Source organism: Saccostrea cucullata, unplaced genomic scaffold, assembly GCF_032062105.1.
Source record: "Saccostrea cucullata isolate Sc308-1 unplaced genomic scaffold, CSIRO_AGI_Scuc_v1 ctg9345, whole genome shotgun sequence".
In the NCBI taxonomy this organism is placed as follows: Eukaryota; Metazoa; Mollusca; class Bivalvia; order Ostreida; family Ostreidae; genus Saccostrea; species Saccostrea cuccullata.
In genome coordinates, this window is record NW_026934784.1 from 2,001 (window position 1) to 24,416 (window position 22,416).

The following is a 22,416-nucleotide window of genomic DNA, read 5'->3' on the forward strand; positions in this document are numbered from 1 at the left end:
TTAATGGTAACTTAATGGTTGCTTAAAGGTGACCTTTAAGCCACCATTAAGCACCTATAAGCTACCATTAAGTCAAGCTTAATGGGAACATTTCATCTTGTGTATAATGCTATTTTGTATTATGTTAAGTTGTAAAAAATAGTCCCATCTTGGACAGTAGTCAGTTTTATTATAGCAGATTCAAAATCAATTGAGTGGTGATTTCAAAGATTTCTGCCGTAGTAATTAAATAAGGGTTCCCAATTGTCTAGAATTAAGATTACATTCTTTTCTCAGAAAAATCTAGTCTTTGTGGTTCAACTAAGGTATGCGGAAAAGAAGATTCGTAAAACCAATTATCATCTTTCAAATTTGAAATAAGAAAAAGAAATAGTTACCTTTATAATATACAAAGAGGAATATCTTGCCTTAATGCTTATTGCTTTATAAATGCTATAAAAATAGTGCATCCTTCACAGAATGGTCGACAATTCCACTTTGAATTTTCATTGTCATCACAAAGGTTGACAGATGACATCACTCATTGTTAAACCTAGTGTTATCACAAGAATAGACACGTGACAATACTAACTCTTAAAATACAGTGTCATCACAAAGATCGACAGGTTACAGAACTTATAGTTTAAAATACACTGTCATTACAAAGGTCGACACTTATTGATCAACATGTTCATCCGTCGATCTGTCAACCCATTGACCATTCGATATGGTAACCCGTTTACCTCTCAATCTGTCATCCCTTTGACCAGTCTACATGTCGACCTGTCAACTCATCATTCTGTCAACCCGTCAACCTGTCCATCTGTCAACCCGTTGACCTGTCTTCCTATGGATTAGCTTACTTTTCGACCTGTCGACCTGTCTAGATTTTTTCTCACTTTTCTGTCAAACTAGAGCGTCGATAGTTGAATCAAGTATTTGCAGTATTTGAACAAATAGGATACGTTTTGCTTAATGCGTTTAAGCTAGAGAGTTGATACTTGATGCATATATTTACAGTATTTGAAGGAATGGGATATGTTGTATTTTATACATTTCAGCTAGAGTCTGGATACCTGAATCACGTGATTGAAGTTTTTGAGAGGATAGGATATGTTGTGTTTTATATATTTCAGCTAGTCTGGATACCTGAATCACGTGATATCCGTGTTTTAGAGGATAGGATATGTTGTATTTTATATATTACAGCTAGAGTCTGGATACATGAATCACGTGATATCTGTGTTTGAGAGGTTAAGATATGTTGTATTTTATATATTTCAGCAGGAGTCTGGATACCTGAATCACGTGATATCTGTGTTTGATAGGATAGGATATGTTGTATTTTATATATTAAAGCTAGAGTCTGGATACCTGAATCACGTGATATCCGTGTTTGAGAGGATAGGATATGTTGTATTTTATATATTTCAGGAGGAGTCTGGATACCTGAATCACGTGATATCCGTGTTTGAGAGGATAGGATATGTTGTATTTTATATATTTCAGCAGGAATCTGGATACCTGAATCACGTGATATCCGTGTTTGAGAGGAGAGGATATGATGTATTTAATATATTTCAGCTAGAGTCTGGATACCTGAATCACGTGATATCCGTGTTTGAGAGGATAGGATATGCTGTTGGTGATAACAAGTCTGATTGGGATGTACTCTGGTCACATGAGTATCCGTTTGTACAGTTGGCCAAAAAAATCTCGAATCTTAAGCCTCATCAGAAGGTATGTGTTGTGGTTAGGGGACTCCAACCCTCAGCCAGGAAGGACAACTCTTTATTTTATAATTTAAAACAAAATGTATTTAAATAAAGCTTGAAAATTAAATTTTTTCATGCAAAGATTTTTATTATATGCATCTTAATGTGCTTCAAGGTTTTTTGAACTCCTTAGAAAGGTCTAATTTAAAGCCGAAAAGCATTTTAAAATACCAATGATTTAACATGATATGAAATTAGAAGTGATTTATGGAGCTTTGCAAAGAACCTTGATGCGCATTGAAAGGCATATAATGAAAATTGTTGCATGGAAATATTTAATTTTCAAGCTTCATTTAAAGAATTTTTGAATTAAATGATAAATTAAAGAGTTGTCCTTCCTGGCTGAGGATCGGAGTCCCTTAAAGATTTTAAATTATAAAACAAAGATATCAGTAAAGTTTCTGTTTTATTATATTCTCTCGAAACGTCGATAAAAGAAGTTGATGTTATATATCTCACCCGTGTTCAAGGCACATGCAGTCACTGGTCTGTTAAACAAGTTATTTGTCTAAGAACTGAGTGACAAATATCATGATAAAGTATATACATGAATATTTATTAATATGTAAATATTATGATTGCTTGAGAGATAAAATTTTAAATAATTTTTATGTATGTGAAATTTCACCCTGATTCTCACCTGAATACAGGTAAACCATTTCCCTGGGTCAGGTTTCATCACCAGTAAGGTCCATCTAGCAGTCTCCATAAATCCCTATATACCCAGGGCCTTCAGGATCCCCAAGGAAAAGGACAAATTTCTTCAATATGTAAGTCAGTAAAATTTTTAATAAGTCAAATATATACAGTATGTACATTAGGTCAGATATACGATGTATAAGTCAAAGCTTACTTAACTAAGTCAGATATACAAAATGTAAGTTAGAGTGTATACAATTAGGTCAGATTTACAATATGTATGTCAAAGTGTATAGTTATATTATATCTCAGATATGCAATATGTAAATAAGATGAAACACACCCTTCAACTATGTCAATTATACAATACTTTTTCAGACTCCATTCAATCAGGTCATGCATATAATTTGTAAATCAAAGTGCAATTAATCAGACTAGATATACAATGTGTACCTCAAAGTCAGTGGATGGCCCAACAGTTTTAGAATGGGTTTAAAGGCCATGAAACCTCTAAGTAGATCCAAGGTGAAGCTTTGTCAGGGGCACAAGTAGCAACCCCCGGAAAACTACCGACGTTATGACTAAAAAGATGTACACATATTTTGTTATTTTGTGACTTAAAATTATTTGGTTTTCATCACTTAAGCTGCGCAATTTTTTTCTTCAAAATAAATTTGACTTCAAAACTCAAAACATTTATTTAACATAATCAAACATGTACAAGTGAATGACTTTCAATACAAGGCTATAGTCAATTTAAATTGATATAACATCAGAGTTTAAGTTGTTAACTGAGCTTAAATGGTCAGCTTTGTAATTAATTGATACACATAATCATAAACTTACAGGCAGAGGAGCATCCAGACACGCTGTGGGTCAAGAAAAGGAACAACCACAGAGGAATCAAGATAACAAATGTACAGGGTTAGTACTGTATTGGAACCAAAAGAATTTACAGTAAATTTTGTTTTAAAAAAATGTAATTGAAGTATCTCTACTTTAACAAGTTTCCTCACAATCACAATAAATCAAAGGAACTTACCAGGTATTTGTGCAAAATTAAAGCGAGTAACTTCCCCAATGTTTTCTAACAGACCTGAATAAGAATAATTTCTCTGTTTTTTTTTTTAACAGAACTAGACTTGTCAGAGGAAGGTTCCTTTGTTCAGGTGTTTGTGGACCGACCATTTCTTATTGATGGCAGGTAAGATATGGACGGTAAACGTTTTGTTTGCTAAGAAACACAGAAACACTTCAAAATTTCCTCCAATCAGTATGACTAAATAAAGTGTGAGAAGCAATTTTGTAATCCTATTCTTCAATATCATTAATCACATTTCTATTTAAAATACTTTGTTCAAAATTATACTTGAAACCTTCAATGTCTGTAGTTTTATGAATAATAACTGATTACAGGAAGTTTGACATTGGAGTTTACACCATATTGACATCTATAAATCCACTGAGGGTGTATACTATAGAAACTGAGGCTTCTATCAGGTCAGTATAATTTGACATTGGAGTTTACACCATATTGACATCTATAAATCCACTAAGAGTGTCTTTATACCCGCACTTTCGAAAGAAAGTTCGGGTATATTGTTGTTACTCATGTCCGTCCGTCCGTCCGTCCGTCCGTCCGTCCGTCCGTCTGTCACACTTTTCTTCCCTGAACTCCTCCTACATTTTTCACAGTAGCTTAATCATCCTTTGGGAGATGGTTGGGGGTGTCATGTAGATGTGCAGTAAGGTTTCGGAATTTTGATTTTGCCCCTGGGGATCAAATGGGGGTCGAAAAATGACGTTTTTTTATACAAAAAGCCCCTTCTTCCCTGAACTCCTCCTACATTTTTCACAGTAGCTTAATCATCCTTTGGGAGATGGTTGGTGGTGTCATGTAGATGTGCAGTAAGGTTTCGGAATTTTGATTTTGCCCCAGGGGATCAAATGGGGGTCGAAAAATGACGTTTTTTATACAAAAAGCCCCTTCTTCCCTGAACTCCTTCTACATTTTACTCAGCAGCCTAATCATCTTTTGAGAGATGGTTGGTGGTGTCATGTAGATGTGCAGTAAGGTTTCGGAATTTTGATTTTGCCCCGGGGGATCAAATGGGGGTCGAAAAATGACGTTTTTTATACAAAAAGCCCCTTCTTCCCTGAACTCCTACTACATTTTACTCAGCAGCCTAATCATCTTTTGAGAGATGGTTGGTGGTGTCATGTAGATGTGCAGTAAGGTTTCGGAATTTTGATTTTGCCCCAGGGGATCAAATGGGGGTCGAAAAATGACGTTTTTTATACAAAAAGCCCCTTCTTCCCTGAACTCCTTCTACATTTTACTCAGCAGCCTAATCATCTTTTGAGAGATGGTTGGTGGTGTCATGTAGATGTGCAGTAAGGTTTCGGAATTTTGATTTTGCCCCAGGGGATTAAACGGGGGTCGAAAAATGACGTTTTTTATACAAAAAGCCCCTTCTTCCCTGAACTCCTTCTACATTTTACTCAGCAGCCTAATCATCTTTTGAGAGATGGTTGGTGGTGTCATATAGATGTGCAGTAAGGTTTCGGAATTTCGATTTTGCCCCGGGGGATCAAATGGGGGTCGAAAAATGACGTTTTTTATACAAAAAGCCCCTTCTTCCCTGAACTCCTACTACATTTTACTCAGCAGCCTAAGCATCTTTTGAGAGATGGTTGGTGGTGTCATGTAGATGTGCAGTAAGGTTTCGGAATTTTCATTTTGCCCGGGGGGTGGGGGGATGGGGATCAAATCGAGGTAGAATTTTAACATATTTTTTTTTTTACATATATTTGACATGTTTAATCACCCTGCATTCAAGAACTTCCCTAATATCTTATGCTGCAATAGCTTTAAACCATGATCATTTAGAAAATGATTGGTTTGTTTTGTGTATGTGTAAAATGGTTTTAAAATTTGAATTTTCATATGGATGGCAAAATGGGGCTGGAAAAATATGGCACCTCCCTAACCCTGGTGGTCATGATTTGTACAAACTTGAATCTACACCTCTTGAGAATATTTCCATATTAATCATGCTCTTGGTGTTCTTTTCTTGGTGAACTTTAAAGATGTGTTTCCTTTTATTCCTTAATAAAACTTTGATCCCTAATTGTGGCCTGACCCTAGCCTGAGGTGATGATTTGGAAAACTAGAAATATGTCTATAGGACATGAATGTCCCGCCAGATGTGTATTACTAATGGTACATTAAACAAGAGGCCCATGGGCCACATTGCTCACCTGAGTACTGAAGCTAAGAAAAAGTAGAAATTGGTTTATTATTGAAAAGTTAAAATCCAAAAGTAATCCCATGATGAATCATGGATTTGCTTTTCTTCAAAGAATTTTCCCATATATTTCTATGTAAAACTTTTGGTCGGCCATTTTGGCCCCGCCCTACCCCCTTGGGTCATGATTTGTACAAATTTGAATCTACACTACCTGAAGATGCTTCCATATAAATATGATGAATTATGGATTTGTCATTCTTGAGAAGAAGATTTTTAAAGAATTTTCCCATAAATTTCTATGTAAAACTTTGGTCGGCCTTTTTGGCCCCGCCCTACCCCCAGGGTCATGATTTGAACAAACTAGAATCTACACTACCTGAAGATGCTTCCATATAAATATGATCAATCACGGCTTTGCTATTTTTGAGAAGATTTTAAAAGAATTTTCCTATTAATTTTCATGTAAAACTTTGGTCAGCCAATGTGGCCCCGCCTTACCCCCGGGGCTCATGATTTTAACAAACTCGAATCTACACTACTTGAGGATGTTACTCCATAAGTTTCATCTTTCCTGGCACAGTGGTTCTTGAGAAGAAGATTTTTAAAGAATTTTCCAATATATTTCTATATAAAACTTTGGTCGGCCATTTTGGCCCTGCCCTACCCCCGGGGGGTATGATTTGAACACACTTGAATATTCACTACCTGAGGATGTTAACCCATAAGTTTCATCTTTCCTGGCACAGTGGTTCTTGAGAAGAAGATTTTTAAAACATGCCACCAAATTTTCATTAATTCCCAATTATCTCCCCTTGAATGAGGGCATGGCCCTTCATTTGAAAAAACTTGAATCCCCTTCACCCAAGGATGCTTTGTGGCAAGTTTGGTTGAAATGGCCCAGTGGTTCTTGAGAAGAAGTCGAAAATGTGAAAAGTTTACAGACAGCTAGACAGACAGACGGACGCCGGACAAAATATGATCAGAAAAGCTCACTTGAGCCTTCGGCTCAGGTGAGCTAAAAACTAAAAACTAAAATTTGTATTTGTGTATAAAGTTTGATGAAAATATCTTAAACAGTTTTTTTTTCAGAATTGAAACTAAAATATAAATAAATTGGATATAGATAATAAATTCTCATCAAATTATGTATAAGTGCATGTTAAACATAAAAATGTCTTAAATTATTTCTTAAAAACTAAGCAAAATACATATTAAAGAGGAGGGAGGTCAATGTCACAGGAATGTGCAAGATGAAGTTTTTGATGCAGCTGAATAGCTCTCACTAATACATATTAGCTTATTATGTTTGATAAAAATATCTTGAATGATTTAATGAAACTGAGCTTAACACTTTGTTTTAAGAAAAGAGAAGTCAGAGGAAAGGTTGTGGTCAAAATGTTGTTCTAGCTGAAAAGCTTACATCAGTGTGAATTTACTATTATCATATGAATTTTGATAAAAATATAATTAATGGTTTATTTGAAACTTAGATAAACACATATTTTAAAAAGTGAGGTCAAGGTCAAAAGAAAATTCAAGGTCAAAATAAGTTAATGCAATAATAGCTCTCATCAGTATGTATTAGCATATGAAGTTTGATTAATATATCTTGAACTGTTTATTCAAAACTGATCTAGTCTAAGACAGTGAGGTCAATATCACAGGAAATATCAAGGTAAAAAAGAGTGAAGCATTGTAAAGCTTTAATTGCTTACATCAGTATGTATCATCATGTGAAGTTTCATTACACAACTTGAATCATTATGGTTTCTCTAAAATAAAGCTAAACACTAATTTTAAGAAAAGTTAAGTAAAGGTCAAAGGAAAGTAAAGGTAAACAAGATGTGTTTGTGAAACACTATGCGCCCGGTGGAAACAAAGTTCAAAAAATCTATTTTTAGCATATTGGTCACAGTCAAGGTCACAAGGTCACTGACCGTGGTGTCATTTGAAAGAACTTAATCAGTGGAGTATGCATCCCAAATATGAAGTCCCTATCTACTATGGTTTAAAAGTTATGGCCAAAAGTGTAAAAAGCTATTTTTAGCATATAGGTCACAGTCAAGGTCATTGACCATGGTGTCATTTGAAAGAATTTAATCAGTGGAGTATGCATCCTAAATATGAAGTTCCTATCTCCTATGGTTAAAAAGTTATGGCAAATAGTGTAAAAAGCTATTTTTAGCATCTAGGTCACGGTCAAGGTCACAAGGTCATTGACCATGGTGTCATTTGAAAGAACTTAATCTGTGGAGTTTGCATCCCAAATATGAGGTTCCTATCTCCTATGGTTCAAAAGTTAAGGCAAAAAGTGTAAAAAACTATTTTTAGCATATAAGTCACAGTCAAGGTCACAAGATCATTGACCTTGTTGTCAACTGAAAGGGCTTTATTAAACCATCAACCATTAAGGAGTATGCATACCAAATATCAAGTCCCTATCTCCTATGGTTAAAAAGTTATGACAAACAGTGGAAAAAGCTATTTTTAGCATATAGGTCACAGTCAAGGTCACAAGGTCATTGACCTTGATGTCATTTGAAAGGACTTTAATAGTGGAGTATGCATACCAAATATGAAGTCTCTATCTCTTATTGTTCAAAAGTTATGGCCAAGGTTAAAGTTGACAACAGACAAACAGACAAACAGACAAACAGATAAACAGACAAACAGACAAACAGACAGGACAAAAACAATATATGCCCGGGATCTATCGATCCGGGCGCATAAAAAATATTGCCACAGTTGGATAGTTTACATCAGTATATGCATCAGCATATGAACTTTGATAAAATATCTAGAAAATAATTTCTTTGAGCTCGATGGAAAGACAGATGGAAGGGTGGAGGACGGACATGACAAAAACTAATACATGTATTCCTAATCATGGCGTAGCATAAAAAACTTGAATATACATTATATGAGGATGTTTCCATATCAAGATTATACATGCAAATTCAAAGAATTGTGGTCCTTTGCTTTCTGTGTTTAAGTGAATGGGATGCCATAATTTATGGCAGATTGTGTATCAAATATGCATCCCTATCATATGTCACTTTATGAAAATTAGGTCAAAGGGGGGAAATCATCGCATGCTCGAAATATTTTGTTGCAGGTAAAGTACATGTCAAATATGAAAGACCCATCTCTTTTCAATCAAAAGTTATATATATATATATATATAAATATATAATATAATATTTTTGAAAAGTAGGTTAAACTTCTAGGTCAAGATCAGAAAGTCAAAAGTCATGATATATTTAGAAAAGTCTTTTCACATGTAATATACATGTATAATTTAAATGCCATATCTTTTCTCTTTCAAAATGTTTAATTTAAAATGTTATTTTTTGGAAAGTAGGTAAAATTTTGAGGTCAAGGTCTCACTTGGGTTAAAAAATCAAAGTACATTTAGAAAGTTTTGTGGTAATGTACATGTGAAATATGAAAGCCCTATCTCATATTATTCAAAAGTTATGATCAAGGTTAAATTTATTGTGACGGATGCACATACTGTCAAAGATGGCCAGACTGACAGACAAATAAGATTTAATGTTCCCTCCCTTTCCCCCAAAACGGGGGACAATAATTAATGCCCTTGCTGTTCTTGAGAAGAAGATTTATGATGGAAAAAATCCCCTGCATATTTCTTAACGCAAATCAATATTGTGTTTTTATGTCATTTAATTGTTTGTTTGTTGTTAAACATCCCTCTCAGGAATTTTTCACTCAAATGGAGACACCCCCACTTGAAAAATAATGAGGACAAGTCGGATTTGAGGTCAACATTCATTTTAGGAGTTTTCAACCATTAAGACGTAAAGAGACAGGAACTCGATCCTTCCCCTCACCCCATCCCAGACCCCTGTTTATATTCATGACATGTATGCAAACTACTGCTTGTTTTACATTTTTAAAAAAATATGTTAATAGCCTATATACAAATACTTTAATGTGGTCCATCTCTTTGAATGATTTTCATTCCTTATTCTAGGAGGATAGGTTGATGAATGAAATGTCAAGCAATCTTATCATTGATGCACTTTTATTTCATTTAATGCAGTCATATTGTGAACATTTCCAGTTAGAATCATTAGGAGAGTGGGGATGACCTCCAGGGGGTTCAAAACCTTTATACCATTAAATTTACATAACATAATAACACAAAAAGCGCAAAATTATGTATAGTCAAATGGAAAAAGTTTCCCACTATTTAGGAGTCACATGATCATTTGCCATTACTGTTTACAGGGACTGGAAGTGTATCTTGAGATCCCCCCCCCCCCCCCCGAATTTGCAGGACTATAATATAAAAAAGACTTTGGATGCCCTCCACCCTAGAAAACAGACACCACCATAACTTCTCCTTTTATTTGCTTCTCAGGAAATTCTGGTCTGGAAGTCCCCCCTCCCTCTCAGAAAAAAATTCTGTATTTTGTAACTGAATGTAACGTCGATAACGGGCGATAACTCTTTAGAATGTGAAATTCGTCTTATTGCAGCATCGGATGACCTTTGATCCTTTAAACTTTAACCTAACCAGTTGCATTTCAGACTATTTTACCCAAATCTATACCAAAACGTGTACTTACCGACTGCCATAGCTCCAACTTCATGAAATATAATCCAATTAAACACAAAATAATTCCAACTGACATACATGCAATGATGTGTACACAACACTACTAGTACTGCACGTGCAGTGCTATAGATCTAAAAATGATAATGGTAAAACTAGTACTTAAGTTAGGTACGTGACGCAAGCCAAATGTGATGCAAGTCTTCAGATACATTTACAGTATAAGAACAAATTTAAAATTATTATTTACAAAAGATGTTTTATCTTAACTTTGCCATCTAGGCCTATTTCCAAAAACAGGAAAATAGGGTGTGTTTGCGTGTGTGTGTTGATGGGAGAAGGGTGGGGGTTGACTAAATTGATTGGGTATACATGGTATATGGCAGCTTTCAAGGTGTCTCTGCCTAATCAAGTATAAAAAAGTTTGTACATTTTGGAAAAAATCATCAAAAACGCTTTAAACTAATTTGAATAATATTTGTTGTTGATCTATATGAGAAAATAGATTTAAAAAGTTCCAATTATGGGCCAAAAATTTACCCCCCCCCCCCCCTTGTTTCAAACCTAATTTACATCATTAATTGAATTCTGTTGTTTAATTTCAGACTGGTAATGAATTATGAATATGAAATACATGTACCTATAAGATCGAGGCCCATGGGTCACATGTTCACTTGAGAATATTATGCTCAATTTGATGAGTACATGGAGGCCCTATTATGTAAATTATTAAATTATATTGACTTTTTCTTTGGTAAAGCCTAATTTTAGAGGAGTGTGCATTTAGAGGCAAACACCTTAGTGCGGGTATTACTGTCTCATGACAGCATCTAGTTTGTATATACTTGTTACTGTTTAGCAGATATACACATTAAATTATGCCATATGTCTAATTTTAGATCTGTAGAAGAGACAAATGAAATATTTGTAGGTTCTGTTCTCAAGATTATTATCCTTTTGATGCCCGTAACACCAGCAAGTATGTCGTGCGAGATGATTTCACTCCAGTTTGGAAGGTACGCGTAAAATCTTTGTCCTATTTATGAAAAAAAATCAGCAATATCCTGACTACTTTACTGCATACTGAAAAAAATACCTTATTGTTTCAAAAAAGCTTTTTTTAATTAACAATTGAGATTAAATTGACACCAATTCAGGTTATTATTTCATGTATTGTATATTATCTTTTTAAAGAATACAAATAAATTTTCTAAAACGATTTTTTTGTGCATTATTATGCGTAAAATAAAGACCTCCATAACAAAAGATATTATGGTACACTACCAACGTACCAAAGTTAAAGCTTTGGAACTGTGATTTTTATGTACTATAGTGAACTTTGGAACTTTGGAACTTTGATCATCTATAGTAAAAAACTTTGGAACGTTGACACACCATAGTGAACACTTTGGTACTTAGATTGACTATAGTAAAAACTTTGAACTTTCATTCAAGATAATGACAACTTTGGAACTTTGATTCACTTTAATGAAAACTTTGGAACATTAAGTGCGATAAAATCACTTGTATTATATTTTTGATTCCCATTCTTTACATTTAATGATATTTCAAGATTAAGATTCAGAATGAGATTCAAAAAGCCACAGAGAATTAAAAAAAAACCTGACACCTCCCATAAAAGATTAATATACAATGTAAAAGTAATGAATATGTTTTACGGTGTGACCGTTGGGGCGAGCGCAGTTGTACCATCAAAAACACTTGAAATTTCTTGAAAAATTGATCAGCCACTTCAAACATCAAGCCACACAAGACATCTCACCTAGCTGTGACGTCACACGACGTCACGGAGCTCGTCGGAGCTTACGGAGACAGCCGAGCGTTTGGTTGCAACTAGAGACCTAGTGCAATTTTTGTCGAAAACACATTGCAGAGTTCTTTTTTGTTTCTTTGAAAGATTTCTACAAACTGATAGCCTGTTATGCCTTACGTTATTATTTATTTATTTATTTGCGGAAAGGACATTGGGTAGTTCAGAAATTCTGGGAATGTTTCACAGAGAAATTTGCCTGATGTATGTACAGATTTTTAATCCGAATTTCCTATGTTCATACACGTTAGTCTATTGCGCTCGCTATTATTTCATGAATATTGAATTCATGTATATTGCTTTTGTATTTTGCACCAATAAGTAAGCAATATCTATTTAAATGTAAGTAATCAATGTTATGGAGATGTAGCGTTGGTTTTATTTATAGAAAGAAAAATATACTATTGAATACAAACTGTGCTATTAAGAATCAAAATATCTGCTACATCAAGTATTTTAGGGGAATTAAGATCTAACTATTTGTTTTGAAGTTTCAATTATAATATTGCATTCGAATTACAATATTAATACTACTTTGTTTATATAACTCAATTAGCTGCAATAACGAGCCCTCTTCGATTTTTTTTATCTGATATTTTTTGGAGAGGGCTACAATTCCATCGCATCTCCGTAATGGTGCAAATATATTTTTTTGATACGGGTGATTGAAGGCAAAATAAATTATTTTTACATTAAACTTACTTCTTATAAGACGGAATTTTTATTCACTGACAACAACATAGCCTGTTAAACTCGAAAACCATGTTAAATAAATCTGAGTCTTTCCCAGCTGCAATATTCAGCAGCCATGACAGTTCACGCGTGACGTAGTGAGACTTTCGCTTGAAATTTGGAACAACCAAATAAAGCAAATGTCGATGTTTATAAACGATTGTGCTATAATATATTACAAAAACATCGATAAATAAAACCATTTCAAGTGTTATTTTTGCGCAAACAGCGATACGTATGCTTAAAATAAGGGAATTCCTAGTAGATCCGCTCCTATAGAACCTAAATTCTCATTGGCTGTCCCAAAATACAATCAATCAAGGTCAGTAAACATGGCGGATAAATTCAAGTTAAGCTGTTGACACACACGAAAAATACCCGATATATTGGTCGTTGTGAATATTTTTGGATCGATTAATGTTTTGCATAATTACATATTTGGATTACAGGTAAGAGATAATAATCAGATAGCCGTTTACTGATAATTTGAGACGAAATTCTTGCGGGAATGATCCACTGCCGCATCTGCGCCATTATAGAGATCCTAAGGAGTTGTAGCTGTAAAAAAAAAAATCGGAGAGGGCTACATTATTGCAGCTAATAACTCAATATGTACAAAAAAACAAGCCCAAAATCAATCCAATATCCACCCCTTTTAACGACTTAATCATCGAAATATTTGATAAAAATACATGTTGCAAAATTAATAAACAAAAACAGAACCTTGAAACTTTAATTACAAGGAAACACTTAAAAAATGGATAAACAATAGCAAAACCATTGCGACTTTTGTTTACTGCAGAAAAAAATACTTTTAAACTTTTACTTTAGTGAAAACTTTGAAACTCTAATCTAAAATAGTTAACCACAATTAAGTATAGTATTTTTCCTTATGAATCGCTAGTTAAAAGTGTTTAACGATAACCTATTGCGTCTTCAATTTTAACACCTTAAAAATGAAGGTTTTAATTCATAAATACAAAATTTTAGTGGATAAAAGGTATAAAATATCATATTTAATGGTTCTAGGAGAAATGACCTGTAGTAATGGACAGTTGCACACAAATGAGTGATTTCTAAAGAAAAATGTACTAATATGAAAAAAAATGTTTTTATAGATGCCATCCCTGAAAAAGCTGAATAGAGAATTAAATTTCAACTTTAAGGAATCATTGAATGCCTATTTGGAAAGGAAAGGTAAGGGACAAATGCATTTTTTATATACCTCAATTTATCTTTTTTCATTTAAAGAAGTTTATTTGAAAAAAAATAGTCTCTTTGTAATATGGGGCAAAAAGAATGTCTAATTTTGAAATGAATCCTCTCGTTAAAATATGTATTACCGAAAAATCCCCACAATCCATATGTAAACAGAACCACACCAGCATAAAAATCGTGAAAAATAGCAGACAAACCAAGACCTACCACTAACGATAGATCTCACCTCAAGAGATTTTGAGAGGGGCTTGTAGATATAGTGACCAGGGTCTGGTCAAAAGAAAAATTTTGGCATGAATGACATGGGTAAGATAGGTAAACAAATTGCTGCTTCTCACCCTCAGTGGTCAGCACAACAAACCGTGACTGAATTGAGAAGGATCAGATCAAATTTAATGTCCAAATGGCCTAGGAGGCATGCTTTGGCTTAAAAGCATGATTTTAAATCCATGCCTCAAAGGTACGATCAATGACCACTCAACATACACAGAGACGATAGGCCTGGTGCATCAATCATCAACAAGAAAGACTTTGACAACGTGAAAGTTCGGACATTATGTCAGAAAATGGTGCAAATAGTTCTCGCCCCCTGTGAAGGTTCTGGCTGAAATACGCAAGTTTGATTTGATGTCTCTTGTTTGTGTGAGTGGAATTGAATGAAGTACGTTTACAGTATTCCCATGAATATGAATACACATATACGTTGAACACGGAATGTGTCTATGATATTACAACATACACATTATCCATAGAATTACGTCCCAAGGAACCAGTAAAAATTCAAACATTGACCCCATGTACAAATATCATTCCACAATAGATACATGTTTTGCCACATTGCTGTAAGAAAAGAGAAAATGTGGAACAGTGACTGACTATTGCTTTGAAAAGTTATTGAAGTGAAAATTGTGAATTTATCATCCACATTAATGTAGTCGTAAACTGTCCATAAATGAAGCAAATATTACTAAAACAGGAATTCCGAATTTTTGTGCACATACCTTATTATAATTAATTTATTTATCTAAGTAAATGTTCCATACTTGATGATTCCTAGGATCATGATTAGTTCATCAGCTTTATATAGATGCGTACATATACAAACTCATACATAATTTATAAGAATTAATCAGAAGCCACACGGCCAATGCGATTTGGTTTGTGAATTCAGTAAGGGAGATAACTTTGGCTGTACCTTGTATGTCATAATGTAAGGAAGTTGAGGCGTGTTATTTCAGATGTCTTGAAGGTCATAACGTTAGGAAGTTGTGGTGTGATATTTCTGTTGTCTTGTAGATCACAACGTGATATTTCTGTTGTCTTCTAGGTCACAAGGTTAGGAAGTTGTGGCGTGATATTTCTGTTGTCTTGTAGATCACAACGTGATATTTCTGTTGTCTTCTAGGTCACAACGTTAGGACGTTTTGGCGTGATATATCTGTTGTTTTGATGGTCACAACGTTAGGAAGATAACTTTGGCCGTGTCTTGTAGTTCACAACGTTAGAAAGCTGTGACGTGATATTTCTGATATATTGTGGGTCACAACATTAGGAAGTTGTGTCGTGTTATTTCTGATGTCTTTTAGGTCACAACGTGAGGAAGTTGTGGCGTGATATTTCGGCTGCTATCAGGACTGTCTACTTACAGAAGGAGGCGGCCATCATTTCCGCTTCAAATATGTTCTCTTCTTCAAGGTCAGTACATACATGTATTATAACTGAACTTTCGTAAATTTTAGCTATAGAATACATTATATATTCTCTTTAAGATTTAATTTACATATGAGATAATACTTTAGTACTCATACTGTTTTGTAGGAATTTCTTTGAACTGGTTCGATTTGACTTTGCCGTAGATGAGGATTTAAATGTTCACCTGATGGAGGTATGTCGCTTTACAGAAATGATAGACAATATAAAGGATAAATACATACATGTATACTTTTTTTCAAAATCTTCAGAAATTTTGTTATACATATACTGTCAACCTAGTGTCTTAAATTTCCAGGTGAACATGTCTCCTAACCTGTCCTCAGATCACATCCCACGAAATGCCGAGATGTACGACAAAGTTATGTTCAACTTACTGAGCGTGGTATTAGTCACTCGGCCAGTCAAAAATGACTTCTATAAAAGGTGTGAGATTCTCATTTCTTATCACTCTTTAAACATATTTTAGAGCATTTCAAAGCCAAAATCGTACCGACTTCTTTCTTTGAAATCTTCGAGAAAACAGAATAATAATGATATGAATATGCAAGTAGTTAAGTTTGTTCAAATCATGACCTCCGGGGGTAGACTGGACTCCAAGAATTTATAGGAAATTGTCTTTTAAAAAATATTTTCAAGTACAGAAAGGACATGACAAGTGATAGTGACTAGCAAGCGCCTCAGATAAAGCACAAATTTGTACATTACATAGACTAAATGGGTATGATTAGCCAAGATAGGGTATAAAAATCTTACTGGAATGTATATAGAAAAAATGTTCCGAAATCTTACTTTCACAAATTGTTAGGTCATGATTATCGTTGTTGATATGCAAACATTGACAAATTTTATAGATTTATTTTTTTGACCATTTGGATAGGGTTGAGCCATTGTAGAACATCTTTTTTTAAAAAGCTGGTAAAAATCAACATGGTCATGATTAGTCGTACTAAAATGAAAGGATCCTCTGGAAGTGTAGATTCAAAATTGTTCAGAATATAGGAATATAGGACTGCGCCTGTAACTTTTTTTTTCAATATGTCGGTTTAAGTATGTTAAATCCTGTAAAATATACAGTTTAGTATATATGCATGTGAACTTCTACCATATATTTATACCATTACATATATGTGTATTTCATATATATATGCAGTTATTTCAATTTGAAGGATTGTCCAAAATATTAAATTTACTGAATACATATTTTTAGAAAAGGAACATTAATTGAAACAGGCAAATTCAAAGAATTGTGGTCCCCAGCTTTCTCCAAGGTCAAGGTCAAAAGGTCAAATTCAATGGCACCCAAAGAAAGGTCTTTTCACAATAAATACCCTTGTGAAATATGAAAGTCATAGCTCCACTAAATCAAAAGTTATGGGCAAGGTAAAAGCTTTCGTGACGGACGGACAGCTAGACAGACTGACGGAGACGGATAGACGAATGAGATTTGATGTCCCCTTTGCTTTCGTGAAAGCGGGATACAATAAGTATTAACTTATATCTTGAATTTACTTATCTACACAATTTATTCAGCTAAATTAAATCACCACGCCTTTATTTTAGATACTATGCAGGTAGGGATCAAATGATTTCAAAGCTTTTTATTTTGTCTTTAACTTTGAACAGTTCAGAGGATGAAGCCAATATGAGAGTATCTGACAAGGACATTTCTGTATTCCCTGAGTGGTGTCTCAGTAAATCATGTCTACATAGCTGTCGAGATGAGGTAAGTCTGTTATAATACTCTGTTATCCCTGAGTGATGTCTCAGTAGATCATGTCTACATAGCTGTAGAGATGAGTTAAGTTTGTTATTATACTCTGTACTCACTGAGTGGTGTCTCAGTAAATCATGTCTACATAACTGTAGAGATGAGGTAAGTTTGTTATTATACTCTGTATTCCCAGAGTGGTGTCTAAGTAAATCATGTCTATACAGCTGTAGAGATGAGGTAAGTTAGTTATTATACTCTGTATTCCCTGAGTGGTGTCTAAGTAAATCATGTCTACATAGCTGTAGAGATGAGGTAAGTTTGTTATTATACTCTGTATTCCCTGAGTGGTGTGTCAGTAAATCATGTCTACATAGCTGTAGAGATGAGGTAAGTTTGTTATTATACTCTGTATTCCCTGAGTGGTGTCTCAGTAAATCATGTGTACATAGCTGTAGAGATGAGGTAAGTTTGTTATTATACTCTGTATTCCCTGAGTGGTGTGTCAGTAAATCATGTGTACATAACTGTAGAGATGAGGTAAGTTTGTTATTATACTCTGTATTCCCTGAGTGGTGTCTCAGTAAATCATGTCTACATAACTGTAGAGATGAGGTAAGTTTGTTATTATACTCTGTATTCCCTGAGTGGTGTGTCAGTAAATCATGTGTACATAGCTGTAGAGATGAGGTAAGTTTGTTATTATACTCTGTATTCCCTGAGTTGTGTATCAGGAAATCATTTCTACATAGCTGTAGAGATGAGGTAAGTTTGCCTCTATCCCTAAGCCTTTTGCAAGGGGATCTAAACTTTACTTTAAGAGATGCAAGAAAAAGGACATTGTCGAATTTAAAAACTTGAGGATTCTGTTCCTTAAGGTAGTCCGATCCTCAGGTTTATAAAATTAGCAGTTAAGTAATCAAAAATACTCATAAAAATGTCTCTGAATCCACAAAGTTATGCAAATTTATCACAGTATTTCTTAAGGATTAAAGTAAATCATATTATACAGGGAAAATTGTGAAGTTTTCAATATTTTTTTTCAGAAAAAGCGAATTGGGTTATCAACAATGCATTTTCTAATTGCAAATTGATCATCAAATATATTTAAGGTTAAAAAGTGATAGCTGCAGATCTGTAGCTATCCGAAAAAAATATTTATTGATAGACAAGATAGCTACAGTGCCAACCATTGAAAAAACTGTATATTTATTGCGCACAAAAAAGTGTGCTCGCTTTTCCATTTATTTCTCCACGTTTGCTAAATTTGTAATCTCAAAATATTACTAACCGTGTGTTCCTAACATATTCTTTGACTCTTTCCACAACAAAACATTCGTCATAATTGTTGTTAAAAGTCCTCCTGACCCTGATATTGTAAACATCGAACATTTCTATCGTATATACTGCCATTTTGGTTTCAAAGATGATTCGGACCAATTTACTTCGTTCAGATGTCAACTACGAATGTACTTGATAGAGGAGAGAGAAACTTTTTTTTAATCTTCCCTCTTTTGCAATTGAGGTAAGAATTTTGAAGAAATATAATCAAAAACCGAGCGCACTTTTTTGTGCGCAATAAATATACAGTTTTTTCAATAGGTGGCACTGTAGCTTTCCGGTCTATCAATAATTTTTTTTTCGGATAGATACAGATCTGCAGCTAAAAAAATGATAGATATCCAAGCATTCAGAGATATTGTCATAATTTTTATACTTATATGGTATTTTTTGTCTTCTATTTCCATCATATATTCTATAATACTTAGCGTAAAAGGTTTATGCTAAACTCAATAAATCGCTTCTTATTTAATATCATGCAAATAAACATTGTTATCTAAGTCTGGTTACAAGAAAATCTCATTTTTCTAAAACTGTATTTTTTTTTCTTTTGTAGTGTACAAATTTCAACTTTTAAAAGACCTTTTCTAAAACTTCCAAAAATCCTTGAATCTTAAAAAGATGAATAAAATGAGAATTTTTGCACAAAAAAAATTAATTTTCAAGCTTTAATTTAATGCATTTCAAATTAAATATTAATTTTTGGAGTTATCCTTCCTGACTTAGGATCGGATATCCTTAACCATTTTATTTTTTCACTCACTCATGGGATGCCTTTTGCTGAGCCTTTTTTAAATGTCGCTTTTAAAGTGCCTTAAATAGTTCAGAAATTGTTTCCTTTTGGAATTATATTTCATTTCATACATTTAATTCAATATAAAAAAGTAAACAACCTCCGTATTTTATGTTTACAAAGCAAACTATGACACACATATACTACATTTAATTACATACAGAAGTTTATCTTGTGACTGACATTCATATTGTTTGACGTTTGAGGCATGATCAAGATAATATAATGTAGATAAGATTTATGCTTTTTCAGGAAAGGAGTATAAATATGGAAGTTTGTTTTGTAGAAGTGTAAGCTGTGTAGCCAATAACATGGTCGTTTGTTTTGTAGAAGTGTAAGTTGTGTAGCCAATGTGTCTCTTTGACAATGAAGAAAACACTTAAGTTGGCTTATCTAGAACATATAAACAAAGGAAACTGTGGGCGTGTCTTCCCGCCAAAAATGGTAAGATCAGTCAGCTGGTAATGAAAGCAAACTTTTGAAGTTTAATTTTAGATAATTTATTATCTCAGTAATCTCAGTAATCTTCAAACACAAATGTTTGAAGAGTGAACTCCCATATATCACAGTCTGTAAATGAGCAGTGTAAAGTCTTAATACAAATATTAGGCATATAAAGTAAAAGTACGTCTATAGTATGTCTATGATACTAGATCAGCCTCAAATGCAGATTTTGTTGTACCATCAACTAAGCATAATCAATCTGATTCTTTTTATTTTAATGGAGTCAAAGATTTGAACATGTTACCCATTTCAATAGCGGAAATAAGTTTGCTTTTAAAAGGAATGCCAAGAAATTTTTATCAGAAAGGGGAATTACCAAGTGTAAAAGTCAAGTCGTGTTTAATTAGTTTTGTTCTTTCTTATTATTAGTTGTTTAGATTACAACCATGTAAAGATTTGGTATATATACATACTACAATTCATTTTTATGCATCTGTGTTTTGTCAACTTGATCCCACATCTTAGCTTTAGTATTTATATTTTTCTGTTCATTTTATTTAACATCAATTTATATGTATGAGTTTAAGGACCTCATCAGGGTTCCCCATCATTTGAGATTTTACTGTGTTGCAGAGTTTACGCGAAGTACTAATATTTTGCGGTATTTTCGCGAACAATTTCGCAACTGAATCACAATTCATCATAATTCCAAAGATTACAAGCACACACTTATTTAAAAATCGCCAATTCGTTACACAAATGGTACGGTCGTACATACTGATGAAAGGGAAAAAACGTTCTGAAAAGCAAAGGAAACTACATGTACTTAACATTTTTGAAAGTAGATTTGCCGTGTTTCTTTATCAGGTTTCTTGATCGAGTTACTGCATTGCAAAAAGAGGAACTTCAGAACAGTAAAATATTTTAAACAGTTCCTTAAACATGCTGAAATTTTAAAATTTTTGGCAATTTATTTACCTCAATTAAATATGACATCGGTACGATGTTATGTTTGACTTACAGTGCTTACACAATTATAGAGCCGTGGCTCAATATGAAAGACATACCGGTATTCAATTATTTTTCATAGATAAAACAATGTATCTTATTGCAACAACCAATTAACCGGAACATTGAATTGTGAAAACAATTTATTTGTCTTTTTTCCGTCATGCGTTAAGTCCGTCGAAGGTGTAGGAGATAATTGATTGTTTACTCAAGGTGAAGCCCTAGTAATTATGTGTTATAACTTTTTGAATTGAAAGACGGCATAATTGATTGATTTAAGTTTCATTTTGATAGAATTTGTGTGTTTAGATTTTCTAATTATCACAACTCTTACTGTGTCGGAAAAAAAATTACTGTGTCGCATGCATGAAATTTGAATCGTTACTGTGTCGGAGAAAATTTTACTGTGTAGGGAGCAACACAGTAAAACAGCTCATGGAGAACCCTGCCCCATAGGAAATAAGCCATTTGCTTTCATGGGTTATCCTTGGTAAACAAATATAATGTGAGTCATAATTATGTCAATCGATTTCCAATATTTTATTTCAATTCTTTTGTTTAGTGCCAAACCTTTATATTTTATATTGTCAAAAATGCATCGTAATAACGCATATGTCGTATACCAAATAAATATCTATCAATCTAAACTACTGCATCTGTACAAAACCTTGCACGAAAATTGTGATTGCACGGGCCATTGCCAGCGTTCCGAGTTATGTGGGGCTCTAATTAATGTCTTTTACAGGGTATTATACTAACAAATGAAGTATTTGGTTCTCTCGATGCAATCTTCTAGAATTGAAATGATTTTGCATGTTCTTTCCATTTTTAACTTTTTAGACCGAAGACTTTGCTCTAGAATGGTCCCCCTCAACCAAAGACCGAGAATTTCAGAGTCTGAATAAGAGGAATAAGTTGATGTACATGTGGTTTGTTGGCAAATGTAGACAGAGTGCCGCCTGGTGTTAAAACGAAAACAGTCCATCATCCTTATCAAAAGAATATCACTTAAACAAAAACTGCTATTTCAGTGCAGATTTTCTAATACAAAAAAGAGTTACATGGCCTATTTTTACATTTCTTTAAAAAAAAATCTAATACGGATATTTATTTGTTTGAAATGTTGAAAATATCTGTCTGTGTAGCTGTCTGTCTGATTGTCTGCAAAAGATGACCCAAAATTATAACTTTTGATTGGCTGTGACTATGGCTTTGATATTTTAGATGTGTCCTCCTTGTGACAATTTTTTTTTTCGGTAACATTAAATTTGCCATCTGACCTTGAACGTCGAGTCTAACCAGATTTTGCTAAATTTTAACCAACTTAGGCAATATCTTTTGAACAGTTGTAGTTAAGGCTTTCATTCTTTACATATGTTCATGTACATTTAATCCTTGTGACAAG

General features: G+C 33.7%; 1 protein-coding gene across 1 annotated transcript; it reads left to right on the top strand.

The window, feature by feature from the left end:
• The first annotated feature begins 1,010 nt into the window (after positions 1 to 1,010).
• Positions 1,011 to 22,004, top strand: LOC134241376 (probable tubulin polyglutamylase ttll-15). The gene is made up of 15 exons (XM_062723442.1): positions 1,011 to 1,094; positions 1,189 to 1,320; positions 1,414 to 1,719; positions 2,405 to 2,524; positions 3,242 to 3,317; positions 3,528 to 3,597; positions 3,810 to 3,893; positions 11,155 to 11,239; positions 13,905 to 13,983; positions 15,591 to 15,699; positions 15,823 to 15,889; positions 16,013 to 16,140; positions 17,341 to 17,440; positions 19,890 to 20,003; positions 21,852 to 22,004. Exons 1-15 carry the CDS (start codon positions 1,011 to 1,013, stop codon positions 21,978 to 21,980), a joined length of 1,683 nt encoding a protein of 560 aa, XP_062579426.1. The 3' UTR covers positions 21,981 to 22,004.
• Positions 22,005 to 22,416: the final 412 nt, after the last annotated feature.

Coding starts and splice junctions, on each gene's coding strand:
- LOC134241376 (XM_062723442.1), top strand. CDS start 1,011: ATGGGATATGTTGTATTTTATACATTTCAGCTAGAGTCTGGATACCTG. Junction 3,318..3,527: donor CAAGATAACAAATGTACAGG/GTTAGTACTGTA, acceptor TTTTTTTAACAG/AACTAGACTTGTCAGAGGAA. Junction 3,894..11,154: donor GAAACTGAGGCTTCTATCAG/GTCAGTATAATT, acceptor AAATATTTGTAG/GTTCTGTTCTCAAGATTATT.